Source organism: Lithobates pipiens, unplaced genomic scaffold (genome assembly GCF_037356315.1).
Source record: "Lithobates pipiens isolate NorthernLeopardFrog02 unplaced genomic scaffold, aLitPip1_a1.2 Scaffold_22, whole genome shotgun sequence".
Lineage (NCBI taxonomy): Eukaryota > Metazoa > Chordata > Amphibia > Anura > Ranidae > Lithobates > Lithobates pipiens.
Genome location: NW_027507784.1, coordinates 218,173,837 through 218,189,409, shown reverse-complemented (window position 1 = coordinate 218,189,409; position 15,573 = coordinate 218,173,837). Strand labels below are relative to the sequence as shown.

The 15,573-nt window shown below is 41.6% G+C and overlaps 1 protein-coding gene across 2 annotated transcripts in view; it reads left to right on the top strand.

Moving 5' to 3' along the window:
- Window positions 1-14,235, top strand: part of EMP2 (epithelial membrane protein 2) — a 336,071-nt gene extending 321,836 nt beyond the window's left edge. For both annotated transcript variants that reach the window (XM_077448853.1, XM_077448854.1), the window contains exon 5: window positions 12,876-14,235. In XM_077448853.1, the coding sequence (XP_077304979.1) occupies window positions 12,876-13,048 (173 nt within the window). In that variant the 3' untranslated portion in view covers window positions 13,049-14,235. The remainder of the gene's footprint in view (window positions 1-12,875) is intronic.
- Window positions 14,236-15,573: the final 1,338 nt, after the last annotated feature.

Genomic DNA, 15,573 nt, shown 5'->3' with positions numbered 1-15,573 from the left:
CCCGTGGGATCAGTTCTCGCTGATCTATGCATTCCCCCCTATTCAGTTGCTGCCTCGACTTCTTTGCAGGATCAAGCTGAAAGAAAGCCGGTAATTCTGGTAGCACCAGCATGGCCCAAAAGGTCATGGTATGCAGAAATCATAAAGATGGCAGTGGAGGATCCATGGTCCCTTCCACAAAAGCCAGACCCGCTCTCACAGGGGCTGATATTCCATCCTACGTTACAAATGCTAAATTTAATGGCCTGGCTGTTGATTCTGAAGAAACGTGGGCTTTCCGGGTCAGTTATCTCTTCTTTGATTCAAGGAAGCCAGCGTCCAGAGCTATATATTATAGAGCAGTGATGGCGAACCTTTGCACCCCAGATGTTTTGGAACTACATTTCCCATGATGCTCCACTACACTGCAGAGTGCCAGAGCATCATGAGAAATGTAGTTCCAAAACATCTGGGGTGCCAAGGTTCGCCATCACTGTTAGAGTCTAGAAGGCTTCTGTTTCCTGGTGTGAATCCAAGGGTTGGCACTCTCTGAGATTAATATATCAGAAGCAGAATTCTTGCCTTTCTACAATTGGGCGTAGAGATGAAATTGGCTTTAAGTACTATTAAGGGCCAGGTCTCAGCTTATCGATCTTATTTCAAAGACCACTTGCTACGCATTCTTTAGTCCGGGGCTTCATGCAAGGGGAGATGCTTATTAATCCGCCAGTTAAATCACCTTTTGAGCCCTTGGGATTTGAATTTAGTTTTGTCAGTATTACAAAAATAGCCATTTGAACCGATACAGCATATTCCCTTAAGCCCCATACACACTATATCAGTTTTTCTGCTGAGTTTTTCCTTCAGGTTTACCAAAACCATGTAGTGCAAGGGCCTGCCTGATGGCATACAAATTTAAACACCTAAGGTTTGACCTCTGTTATATGGTTTTGGTAAATCTGAAGGAAAAACTGATAGTGTGTATGGGGCTTTAGTCCTGACAAGGAAGCTGGTCTTCTTGGTTGCTATATCCTCAGCAGGGAGGGTTTTGAAATTGGCTGCTCTTTCTTGTAAAGAGCCATATTTGATTATTCATGAGGACAGGGTGGTGCTACGTTCTTGTCACATTTTATTTTTTTTGCCAAAAGTGGTCTCAGGTTTTAACCTGAACCAAGATATTGTCCTACCATAATTTTTTCCAAAACCATGTTCCAGGGAAGAAAAGTCACTACATTGTCTTGATGTGGTGAGGGTAGTGATAATCTATTTAACCACTTAAGGACCACCTCACGCCGATCTACGTCGGCAGAATGACACGGCTGGGCAAAATCACATACCGGTATGCGATTAAGTGCCCAGCCATGGGTCGTTAGCGCGCTGGCGGCACGCTCCCGACCCGATCCTGAGCTCCGCGGCCGTGGGACTAGCGGACCCAATCGCCGCTGGTGTCCCGCGATCGGGTCACAGAGCTGAAGAACGAGTAGAAGTCTGTGTAAACATACCTCTTCCTGTGCTTCCCTGTGTGGCTGTCACCGATCGTCTGTTCCCTTTTATAGGGAAGGACGATCAGTGACATCACATACCAGGCCACGCCACCTTCAATTAAAAAAACACATCACGTCATAACCCCTACACTGCCCCCTAGTGATTAACTCCTTCACTGCCAGTGTCATTTACACAGGAATCAGTGCATTTAAATAGCACTGATTGCTGTATAAATGACAATGGTTCCAAAAATGTCCGATGTGTCCGCCATAATGTCAGTCAATAAAAATCGCTGATTGCCACCATTACTAGTAAAAAAAAATTTTTTGTAAAAATGCTATAAAACTATCCCCTATTTTTGTAAACGCTATGACTTTTGCGCAAACCAATCAATCGCTAATTACTATTTTTTTTTTTTTTTTTACCAAAAATATGTAGAAGAATACGTATTGGCCTAAACTGAGGAACATTTTTTTTTTTATATATATATTTTTGGGTATATTATAGCAAAAAGTAAAAATATTGAATTTTTTTTCAAAATTGACGCTCTATTTTTGTTTACAGCGCAAAAAATAAAAACCGTAGAGGTGATCAAATACCACCAAAAGAAAGCTCTATTTGTGGGAAAGACGCCAATTTTGTTTGGGAGCCAAGTCGCACAACTGCGCAATTGTCAGTTAAAGCGCCGCAGTGCCGAATCGCAAAAAGGGGCCTGGTCCTTTGGCTGCAAATTGGTCCGGGGCTTAAAGAGGAAGTAAACCCTGATGGGTTTACTTCCTCTTTTTTTCCCTGCAAAGGTAAAGCATAATGGACTACTATGTATCGCATAGTAGCTCATTATGTGTCACTTACCTGACACAGGAGCCAGCGAAGTCGCCGCTGTCCCCTGTAGTCCGCCGCATCCATCTTGCTGGTGGCATCTCGCAGCCCAGACGAATGACAGCGGCGAAGCTGCGATGACGTCACTCCCGCGCATGCGCACGGGAGTCGCGTCTCGCAGCTCCGCCGCTGCCATTCGGCGAAGCCGTGATGACGTCACTCCCGCGCATGCGCACGGGAGTCGACAAATTAGGCAGATCCATTCTTGGACTTGCCGCATTTAGTGCGCCTGCGCGCCGCTGTCTACGGCGCATGCGCCGTAGACAGCGGTGCCCATTTTCGGGCAAATATCTCCTAAACCATATAGGTTTAGGAGATATTGCTTGGACCTACAGGTAAGCCTTAATCTAGGCTTACCTGTAGGTCAAAGTGGTTTGAAAGGGTTTACTTCCTCTTTAAGTGGTTAAAGGCAACTGCTCAGATTTGTAAAGCCTCATACACACGATCAGACTTTGTACAAACTTTCCCTTGGATTTTTGTACAAAGGGCGTCGGCCCTGAACTTGTATTGCATACACACGGCAGGACTTTTTCAGCCAACTTTCACCAAATCATGTGGTTTTTCTGCTCTTTACCGCCACCTTTGGTCAACTTCTGTATTGTCTGATCTTTTGCATTGGTTCTGAGCATGCCTGTTTGTACTTTGTACAAAAGTCCTATGGTTTTCTGTACACACGATCAGACTTTGCTCCATCGGACTTTTGTTGCCAGAAAGTTTGTCCGTTCGCACAGCCAACAAAGTCAGATGAAAACCAAAAAAGTTTGTCCGATGGAGCATACACACAGTCGGATGTTGCTCCAAAACAGCTAATTTGCATGTTTGTTGTCAAAAAGTCCAACCGTGTGTACAGGCCTTAAGACTGATGTCTTATTTATTCTACCAGAGGGTCCTAAGACAGGACAGGCAGCATCAAAATCCACTGTTGCTGAGTGGATTTGGCAAGTTATAATTCAAACTTATAATTTAAGGGGTAAGATTCGCCCTTTTCAAGTTAAGGCACCCTACCAGGGTGGTTAGTGCTTCTTGGGCAGTGCATCACCAGACCTCCATGGCTCAGATCTGTAAGGCCGCAACTTGGTCTTCAGTACATCCATTCACAAAATGTTATCAAGTGGATGTAAGGAGGTATGAGGATATCGCCTTCAGGTGCAGTGTGCTGCAGGCAGCAGTATAAGTCCTCAGGTCTGAGGGTGCCCTACGGGTTGTCCCTCCCTCCCCTCACATAGCATTGCTATGGGTATGTCCCATTAAGTTATTGGGCTCTGTGTCCCATGATGTACGATAAAGAAAATAGGATTTTTATAACAGTTTGCCTGTAAAATCCTTTTCTTGGAGTACATCATGGAACACGGAGGCCACTCCCCTCTTTTATGTGGTTTAAGTATATTGCTAGTGAACTTCCTGTATTGGGTATACCAGTGCCCATCACTTGAAGATGGCCCATAAACCCATTAAGTTATCACTTAGGCTCTGTGTCCCATGATGTACTCCAAGAAAAGGATTTTACAGGTAATCCTGTTTTTTGCTAGTGACCTAAGAGAATAGAAGTCTTCTCTCTGCTAAAAGGAGAAATGTCTTTTTTGTTTATCTAGTACGTTTTTTTCAATTATCGCAGTGCCAAAAGAGGTTGACTTTGCTCTTTCTAGGTCAGCTGATCTCGGCTTTGCCACAATCTGCACCTGGGCCCTGCTGAATATAAATGGGGTGGTATGTAATGTCTTTTGTCCATTAAGGCGGCATAAGGTGCCCTAGGTACCTATGTAATGTATTCAGTCAGAGTGCTTTTTGGGTCAAGGGCCCCATTGTACTAGTCTAGTGAAACCTTGTCCCGAAGACCTTCTTTAGAGCTATGTTAAACCACTTCAGGGGTTAACCCTTCAGCTGTATTGTCCCTGGACATTTCATTAAACCCTTTCCACTGTTTTTGTGCTGAGAGCACACTCCCAGCAAACAGTTTTCACTGATGGCTCTGGGTTTTGTACTAAAAATCGGGAGGACTGATCACTGTGATGGCCTATGATTGGCTGTCACAATGATCAGTCTGTGTGATTTTTATTTTTTTGTTTTTTGCTAGTGTTAAGTAGTAAACAAAAATCAAAGATAAAATAACAAGTTTAGGGTTTGAGCTAGGTTAGGGTTGATGTTAGTCATGATCAGTGAATTTTTTTAGGTGAGATTAAAAAAACAAATAAACACTTTTTTGTTGCTGAGCTCTAATACAAATAACAAATATACACCAAATGAAAGCCTAATTTCTCTGGGGGGGAAAAAAAAGGTATAATTCACCTATATGCACTAAAAGTTGAGATCATAGCTTTACCAAGACATGTCAAAGCTGCAAAACTGTTTTTAGAATTTGTTTTACCTTTCATTATGAAAGGGTTAAGGAAGTCAACACAAGGTAAGAGTACCCTTTGCACCAGAATACGAAGGTATCTATTCCATTTGGAAAACCCTCTACTCCTAATGCTTAAAGAAGTTCCCCTTGTTTCTTTTAGGCCTCCAGGTCCGACGCAAAGACTGAAACTCGCTTCCATTAGAAGTCCATAAGTCCTGGACCTTCAGGTCCTTCAAATCCATGAGCATGAAAATATATAGATAGAGAGATATTTATATAAAAATAACCCTCATAGATTGTTAGCTCTAAGGAGCAGGGCCCTCTGATTCCTGCTGTAATAGTGTATTGTATTTGTACTGTCTACCCTCAAGTTGTAAAGTGCTACTTAAACTGGCAATCTATAAATCCAGTATAATATATAACCCCAATGGGACTTTAAGGGCAGAATCAAAAGTTAAACATATAAAATGCAATTGCTGATCTTTATTACAAATAGAATGGTAGGGCCAATGTGGTGCCCATATAATTAAAAAGGTATCAAAGTCTATACCAAGTAACTATAGACCTATTAGTTTAACTTCTATAGTCGGGAAGATACTGGAGAGTTTACTAAAAGACCACATAGGTGAGTTCTTGCTGGAAAAAAATATTTTAAGCAACAGACAGCATGGATTCATGAAAGACAGACTTTGTCCAAACCGGATTTTCTTTTTAAGAGGAGGTAAGTAAAACCTTTGACAAAGTGGCAGCTGTGGATGGTGGTATACTTGGATTTTGCAAAAGTGTTTGCCACCGTTCCCCACACGCGTCTAATGTGTAAGGTAAAGTCCACAGTAGGGCTGCAACTAACGATTATTTTCATAATCGATTAGTTGGCCGATTATTGTTTCGATTAATCGAATAATCGGTTAATGACCTAAAAAAAGTCATTTTGCTGCAATTTGCATTTTTACATATTTTTTTGGCCAATTTGTTGTTGGGTAGATTAAAAAAACACAAATTGCTTCAAAAACGCATTATTACATGCTTTTCTGCAGCTTCTCCATTGAAGTATATTGAAGCAAAAAAACAAAATAGCACCGTTTTGCGTTAAAAAAAAAGTCCTAGTCTTTTCCAAATACGCAGCAGCTGAAAAAAATCATGGATGTGAACGTGTCCCATAGGAAACCATGTAAATGAACTGTAGTGTTTCTGCAAAAAAGCACTAAAAACAGAGGTGTGACCCAGGCCCGATATGTTTAGTAACATAATGGGGTTAAAAAACTAAAATTAGTACAAAGAGCAAATAATCGCTACTGTAAGGGGTTAATTTTTTACTATGGGACAGTGAAAGTAATATTTACAGTAGCGATTTGCTCTTTTTGTACTATAAAGGGCTAATTTTAGTTTTTTGTTAACCCCATTATGTTAGTGGCCGATTATTCGATTATGAAAATAGTAATCGATTAATCTCATAATCGATTAGTTGTCGATTAATCGATTAGTTGTTTCAGCCCTAGTCCACAGGCTTGGATAGATCAATTTGTAAATGGGCAGAAAGCTGGCTAAAATACAGAATTCAGAGAGTAGTGGTTAAGGATTCTTATGCCCCATAAACAGTCGGATTTTCCTACAGAAAATGTCGATCGGATCATGTTATCAGAAAATCAGACCGTGTGTGGGCTCCATTGGCTTCTTCCGTCGGATTTTCCGATGCACAAAGTTTGAGAGCAGGATCTAAAATTTTCCGACAACAAAATCCGATTGCATAAATTCCGATCGTGTGTAGACTATTCCGACGGACAAAGTGCCACGCATGCTCAGAATAAACTAAGACTAAAGCTATTGGCTACTGGCCCGTTTATAGTCCCGACGTACATGCTTGATGTCACCTCATTCAGGACTATTGGAAATTCCGACAACTTTGTGCGACCATGTGTATGCAAGACAAGTTTGGGCCAAAATCTGTCAGAAAAATCTGACTGATTTTGTGGTCGGAATGTCTGACCATGTGTATGGGGCATTACTCTGAATAGTCTAAGGTTATCAGTGGTGTACTCCTAGGTTTAGTGTTGGGACCCTTGCCTTTTAATACCTTTTATAAATGATATAGGGTCTGGGATTAAAAGTAAAATGTCTCTTTGCAGACGAAACTAAGCTATGGAGTGGAATAACGTCCTTACAGGATGTCTCCAATTTACAATGAATGAGGTTTTATTGTTGATGAATGTAAGGTTATGCACTTGGGGGCTAAGAAATATGCATGCATCATACATACTAGGGGGCATCCAACTGGGGTAGTCAATGGTGGCGAAGGATCTGAGGGTTTTGGTAGATCATAAGCTTAATAGCATGCAATGCCAGGCTGCAGTTTGCGAAGCAAAGTCTTTTCTTGTATTAAGAGGTAGGAACTCCAGAGAGGGAGAGCTCATTTTGCCCCTGTACAAATAAGACCTCATCTGCAATATGCAGTTCAATTTTGGGCACAAATTCTCAAAAAGGTTATCAGGGAACTGAAGAAAGTGCAGAGAAGGGTAACCAGACTAATAAGAGTCATGGAGGAGCTCAGCTATGAGGAAAGATTAGAGCAGGGATCCTCAAACTACGGCCCTCCAGCTGCTGTGAAACTACACATCCCATGAGGCATTGTAAAACTCTGACATTCACAGACATGACTAGGCATGATGGGAATTGTAGTTCCTGATCAACTGGAGGGCCATAGTTTGAAGACCCATGGATTAGAGCAACTGAATCTATTCCCTCTTGAGAACAGGAGATTATAAGGGGATATGAACAACATGTACAAATACCAGACCTTCTGTTCTCCAAATGCACCCACAGCTGGCAGACTTGCCATAACCAGCCCTCAACCCCGTAATCACAAGGCAAATCACACAGGTGTTGAGGGTTAAACATGCAGAGCATACACTGTTTATTAAGTACAAAATATACACCTTTAAACACAGTTAGGGACACGCACCTTAGCTTTGTCATAGAGGGGGTAGGGAACAAGGAAGAACCAATGCAAACTCAACACTTGTATATTCAAACGACTACAGTTGAAACACACCAAGGGATTATGATAAGCAGGCAGCCCCTCCTTAGGCATCCCCCACTGGGATGTGTCTCCACACCTTTTGTCTACCTGTCATGACCTAACAAAATTAAACACAATAACAAGAGGGGGGATGGGGGAGAAGGGATGCAACTTGCATAGAGACATCATTACATTGCCATTTTGTCCCCAAGTCTCCCGTTCTCTGCTGGGCCATAGTTTGTGGGTAGGGGGGACAGCCCACAGCTCCCTCCAAAACAATGACAGTGGGTTCTGTCACAGTTATCACAGAGGACAAGGGGGCACACTTTATGTCTAGAGGAAAAAAGATTAAATCTCCAAATACAAAATATAATATTGTATTATGTTTTTTATTTATTTTTTCATACTGACATTTTGGTCGCTTTTACAATTGTTCTGTAATAAAGATCGACGTTTAAATTTTATACATTTGTAAGAATTGATTCTGCCCTTAAGGTCCCATTGGGGTTATATATGTATTTTAGAGATGTTGGCAGAACACTACTTATAGAAACGGAACACAACATTTGAATTTTTAGTCCACTCCATGAGACTGTATCCCTCACATTCACCAGTTCCCGACCGGCGGACGCCGATGTACGTCGGCAGAATGGCATGGGCAGGCATATTGGCGTACAGGTACGTCCATTTTTATATTGCACCCTGCCATCGCGTGCACGCCACTGCCAGCGCGCTTGCGTGCCGGTCGAGACCCCCGTGAGTCCGGTTGCAGGTCCCGCGGACTCGATCGCCGCGGGGATATCCCCGTGATCGTCTCACAGGGGGGCTGAATTGGGGAGATGCCGTTGTAAACGGCATCTCCTGGTTCTGCCTAGCAACAAGTGACGCTGATCTCTGCTCCATGTGATTGGAGCAGAGATCAGTGTTCACTAACACACAGCACAGCCTCCCACAGTTAGTAACACACCCCTAGGAACACTTAACTCCTACACTGCCACCCCCTGGTTAACCCCTTCACTGCCAGTGTCCTTTACACAGGAATCGCTGCTTTTGTATAGCACTGATCGCTGTATAAATGACAATGGTCACAAAAATGTGTCAAAAATTTCTGATGTGTCCGCCATAATGTCTCAGTCACAATAAAAAACGCTGATCGCCGCCATTACTAATAAAAAAAAATTAATAAAACCCATAAAACTATCCCTTATTTTGTAAACGCTCTAACGTTTGCACAAACCAATCAACCTTATTGCGTTTTTTTTTTTTTTCAAAAAAATATGTAGAATACGCATCGGCCTAAACTGAGGGGAAAAAAAAAATTTTTATATATATTTTTGGGGATATTTATTATAACGAAAAGTAAAAAATTCATTTTTTTAAAAATTCTCGCTCTATTTTTGTTTATAGCGCAAAAAATAAAAAACGCAGGGGTGATCAAATACCACTAAAAGAAAGCTCTATTTGTGGGAAAAAAAGGACGTCAATTTTGTTTGGGAGCCACATCGCACGACCGCGCAATTGTTAAAACGGCGCAGTGCCGTATCGCAAAAGGTCTCAGAACATTGAAATTTTGTTCTTTAAACTCAAAACAACTGAAGTTTGTAGCACCCTAGATACATATACTTTCACCCTGCATTAAGTTGTCAAAGCTGCCTACATTCCCAATGCAGCTGTTTTTTTTTTTTTTTTGTATGAAGGTCTTGGGCAGTTCCATGTGCCCAATATCACTAGAAGTCCTAGATGCCCTCTCAGTATGAAGGACTTGGTTATCAGAGGAATCTTGGTTTCAGATCGGTGTTCTGGAACTTAACAGCAATTTGATTATCCCTTCAATGCTGGACAACTCGTCTGAAAGGTCATCTTCTGTCACCAGGATTCACTTGGACAATGCTACCGTAGTGGCTTGCATCAATCAGGAATGCACCAGAAGTCTTGATGCTCCAGGATAAACTGCTCTAATCCTGGAATTGCCAGGGCCTTACATTCCAGCCTTGTGCATTTCCTAGGCATAGGACATTTCCTCAGTTGTAAATGTCTCTGCTCCAAAGAATGGTCTTTTAATCCTCCAAGACCACTGTTGCAGGTGAGGGATGCTGGACATCCTTCCAGGTTCAGCTGCAGCAGGTTTATCTCCCGATCCAGGGATTATCTACCCTTTGTAGTAGATGCTCTGGAGACTGTCGGATGAGTTCAGCCTGATCTATTCTCTTCCTACTTGGAAGATCCTTCTTTGCCTTCTCCTTGGAATTGATATAGAGGGTATTCCATTGGTTCTCATCACACCAAACTGGCTCAGCAGGACACAGTACCCGGATCTCATCCGAATCCTCTGTGGGCCCTCCCAGTTTGTCATAGGTTTAATGGTTTTGCTGTTAAAGCCCAGATTCTGAGGGACAGGAGGCCTATCAGATCTGGTCATTCCTACACTCTCAAAACCTGGGAAATTGAATTCTTGCAAAGTCTACCATTATGCTGGGTTAGAGACCGCTTGCCTCACTCTTTTGTGAAGGCTTTTGTACAGGGTGTTGTACACCTTGTTCCTCCTGTACATTGCCCAGTGACTCCATGGATCTCAGCCTGGTTCTGTTGGCTCTTCAAAGAACACCCTTTGAACCTATTAAGAAGTATTATCTTTATGCTGGCCATGCAGGACTCATTTATTTATTTATTTTCCAGCCAGCAGGTTGAACAAAAAAAAACTGATTTGCCCATCCACACATTTTCAAGGATGGGGAAATCATGCCCGCTGAGCTTATGTATTCCACTAAGGAGCCTTTCCTGACAGCAGACAACAATGACTAGTGTTGCTGACTATAGCCGGGAGCATGGATCGTTCAGGGGAAAAAAAATAGACAGCCTGTATAGAAGTGTGGCGCTGAATATACCAAAATGGAACACCATGGATATGGTGGGCCAAGGTATATCAAAACAAATAATGAAAATAAATGCTGTGACACAATTTGAGTTTCAAAATAACCTTGAGGATATGGTGAACCATGACAACCAATGTGTAGTGATTATAACATAATAAAGTCCAAACACTGAAAGGAAGTATGAATAAACATCCTCGGTAACAAATGATTGGATGATATAGGCAAGAAGATAACACTGCAGCACATACAAAACGGTATGGACATTCGTCTAATGGAAGGTTGTAGATAAAAAATTACTAGACAAGGTGGACCCACCTGTCATGGCAATGGGTCAATCAGGCATATGTTGGCCAAAAGTGAGATGTTCATCAATGGTATCAACTCAGAGATAGACAGAACCTGTACAAGGATCACTCCACAAGCAGACATTTGTTCGGTCAGCAGGTATGGATCCAGGTATGGCAACCAAATATACAGAACTCGGACAGGTCTTCCAGGCAGATGAAAATTGGACCCCAATGGACTGTCCATACAGGGAGCCAGTGACAAATGGATCATTGTCACATTAAAACCATATTAAAAAAGAAAAGAAAAAAGGGCTCCATATGGAGCAGATCAGAAAAAGTAGAATTTTTTTAATCTTATAAAAAGTACAAAACATCAATGACATTGCTTTTACCACCACTTTTTGTGATCACATTTTATGCAATGTGGAAATCATGTACAGCAATCTTGACACGTTTCGCCCTAAAGCCCTTCAACTTGGGGAATTGGTTGTAGACAAGTCAATCGATAGTACAACCAGCTAGCCCACACACAGATCAAAATTCAGCTGGTCCCTGCTGAACAGGCTGAATTTTGATCTGTGCATGGCCAGCTTTACTTGCAAGGGTGCCTTTTTGTGTCATCAACATTTCTGATGACAGATTCTAAAGGTAAAATATGTTTTATCTTAACACATTCTTCATTAAAGGGGTTGTAAAGGTAAATATTTTTTCACCTTAATGCATTCTATGCATTAAGGTGAAAAAACATCTCAGTGCCGGCCCCCCTGTTTTGCTTACCCGACCCCTCGAAAGTCCCGTGCTCGCCCCAGACGTCCACGTCACTGCTCAGCCTGGCCGCTGATTGGCTAGAGTTGATGGATTGAAAGCAGCGCAGCCATTGGCTTGAGCTGCTGTCAATCACATCCAATGATGCGGCATGCCGGGGGCGGGGCCGATTGATACACTGAGCGGCTATAGCCGCCAGCTGTATCATGGGAGCGCGCCTGCAAGTGCTTCTCACTATGCGAGGGAGCTTGCATGAACGTGAGAAGTACTTGCAGGGGAAAGCCGAGACAGCTGCCGAGGGACCCCAGAAGACCAGGTTCGGGGCCACGCTGTGCAAAACTAGCTGCACAGTGGAGGCAAGTATAACATGTTTGTTATTTAAGAAAAAAAAAATTACTTTACAACCCCTTTAAGGTAAAAAAAAAAAAAAACTTTTCTATAGCCTCTTCCCCCAGACCCCCCTTAAACACTTACCTGAGCCTGATCTCGATTCAGCACCATGCCAGTCTGCTGTCACTCTTCTGTCCTTTTCCTGGTCTCACTAGGCTAGAAGCTCTAACGGAAAGCAGGAGCCATTGGCTCCTTCTGTTGGTCAAAGCAAGCAAGTATAAACCCGTTTTTGTTTTAGGTAAAGAAAAAAAAGAAATTTAAAACCGCTTTAACTGAGAAGAATATGATGCACAAGGACAATGTTTTGAGGCCCGGGGCCTTTTTTTCTTCTGGAGGTTTCTTCCTTTGAAAAAGAGAGCGCTTGATGGCTTAATGACCCGATGCTGATGGGCATATAGTATATATTTTGTATCCATGAACTTTTCTTTCTTCTTCCTTTCTTCTTCCTTTCTTCTTTCTTTCCTTTCTTCCTTTTTCTTTTCTTTTTCTAAACTCATCTGTGTGGGGGGAAAAAAAGGAAGCACAATAACACTAAATATTGGTGGCATGCACGTAAGAAAGCAATAAGGAGTTTGCCACATGCTGTATTATACAGGCCATCCTAGTGATCCAAACAAAATTAGGTACACCATTACATATACTGGTTACACCTATCCTTTTTCAACTAAGAAAGCAATTTGCTTCAAGCATGGGAAACCAGAAATGGGAGCAATTGGAGCAGATCTGAATCCTGTTAATCTCTTATCGACAATAAGTAGTACCTTTTGTTAGTTAAGTTAATTGGCAGATAATGTACCAGTATCCAGATATATAATTTGACAACTTTTTTGGCTATCTGGTAATTGTTTAATTTCTATCCACAGGTCTTTGCGTTATGATTGCTGCTGCAATCTACACTTCCATGTATGAGAAGTTTCACCCAACGTTGAACATTACGAATGGCACATTTGGTTATTCCTTCATTCTCGCCTGGATTGCCTTTGCTTTCACTTTAATTAGCAGTATCATGTACTTAATACTTAGAAAACGCAAATAAACCATAGTATAGGCTAGATAAATTCACTACAGAAGCCAAATACAGATACGTTTTTTTTTGGTTGTATATATTCCATTTTATTGTGCTTTTATAGTAAAAGATATTTCCTAAAACATGTACTGTTCTCTTAGCATGTTTAACTCTAAGACTATAATGCATTATACACGTATCTGACCTGGAATATTGGCTCTTACTGGGAAAAGAAGAATATTGCAATAGATGTATAATGTTTTATAACTTGAACTTTTTTGTTTTGATTTTGTATAAATGTTTTTGACTTTGATTTAACAAGCACAGGGTAAAGGTTTTATTGTAGGGATGGGGGGTTAAGTTTGCAATTAATACATCAAACTTGTCTAAATAATAGGACTAGAAATTTGTACAGGCTTTCTTAAAAAGCTTGGTGTCATACAGAGATGGGGCATCTGGAGCAAAGAAAGATCCAAACTCCAGCTGTTACTTCTGCAGAACACAAAAAAAAGTGTTTCTCTTTCGTCTTTGTTTCAGCAATTTTAACAAATAAACTAATTGGTGTTAATCTATAATATCCTGTTTATATCATGGACATTTTTTCAGGCCAGCATTTTGTGTAGGGATAGGTGAAAATTGTTGTGCTGTAGAAACAGCCTGGAAACAGTAGGGGAAATGTATGTGTAAAAAGGATGGCTGATTTCTTTAAAGTAGATCTGAACCTAATCAATAAAATCCTATAGAAACTTTTAGCATGTTAATTTCATTTCAAACGCTATTTTCAATCTGCAGCTTTCATTAAAATAATTATTGGTAATGCTGTGAATGTTCTTGTGCATGTACTATGTTATGGGATAACAAAGCTCTGTCCCAATTGCTCTCCAATGTTGTTAAACTGGCTTCTGATGGAGACTGCAAGCACCTGTGCTGACCCGTACAATGCACAAGCGTGTTCTGCAGTTGACACTATCAGGTTGATGGCATAGAACTGCCACTAGAACGCATACAGGAAGTATGTATGTAATGTAAACAGGAAGTGGCTTCAAAGGGGCCAGATGAGATGAACAGTAATGATTCAAAAAAGTTTTTAAGAAAGTAAAATTGTATCTTTATAGGGTAAAGGCAATTCTTATACACGATGCTTTAGCTATGATTGACATCTACTTTAAATTGTTACTGCCTTTCAGGTGGCTGCAAATAAAAACAATGTATTGTAATTTTTGCTGCTGCAAGTGTCAATTTGTAAAGAAGATTTCTCTCATCAGTTTAACTGTTTGAAGGTCCTACTGTATGAACCATTGTACACAGTGTAGTAACAATTGCTTTGCCATAGTCCCAGAGCTTAGCTGGTCACCTTTCAGACTTGACCTGTGGACATATCTTTAGATGGGGAAAGGCTATTAATATAAATGTTTATTTAAATCCACTTTTTTGAAGTGCAAGAGTCCTGCAACATTTGTTTACATTTGAGTTTAATTTTCCTTTTTGTTCTTTTTAGTCATGGGTATATAACAGGGGTAGGCAACCCCTGGCACACATAGCCTCTTTTGCCGACACTTGACTCCCTCCCCATCAGCAGAGCAGCTGATGCATTCCAATTTCAGAGTTCCCAACGCCGTACTTGCACTGAGGGGGAGGCACTGTGCCCCCACACATTGTAAAAGATGGGAAACATTGGTTCTCTAACTTTGCTGTAGCTGCGATCGTCCGCTTTTGTGATTGGGGAAAGATTGGGTGCGGGGGGGGGGGGGGGGGGGAGGCAGTCCTGCTAGCCCTGTCCACCATCTGAAGGCAGATGACTTGCTTGGTTACCACTACCAATCTCAGAAAGAAGGGATTTCACTGTGATTGTGGTTTTCTCAATCAGGTCACAGATTGTGCAATCACTGTTGAGCTTCCGGGAACTTTGTTAAAAATGTATTACTGAACCTTTGCGTCACTTACTATTGAACCCCTGAACTCTGTGTCTCTTTAAGCCAGAGCCAGTATTCAGTATATTTTTCCTGTGGCGCAGAGCGCTGCACTTTTTCTCAGCTGTGGGGGCCCAACTTAGTGGACCTGTGTACAGCATCATGTTTTCAGAAAATGCCCCTGACCTGAGCTCATCATTGTGCATCCATTCCAGATGCTTGTATGTGACATCACATACAAGCATGTGGGCTGGATGCGAGAGGTGGAGCAGCAGGATGAGTGTGCCAGGGCAGGTAGATGTGTCATCTCTGCTTCCTTTCACTACTCTGCATATCATAGATGAGAAGACAAATCAATATAATGCGTGCAGGCTGGTATAACAATCTCAGAAGAAACAATACAAGAAAAATGGCCTTATGCGATTCGCATAGCCGGTACCCCAAGGGATATTTGAGATATACCAAGCTGTGAAACGGTGTAACATCAATAAATTTATTAATCAAAAAAGTGTGTTTGATACATAACAAAAAACATATACTGGCAATGCATAAACAAGTTGCTAAACCAATTAGAAATGGTGTCAATAGTAAACTTGCGACTTAAGTAGCTTTGGAGAAAAATGCCGACATGTTTCGGACCAACCG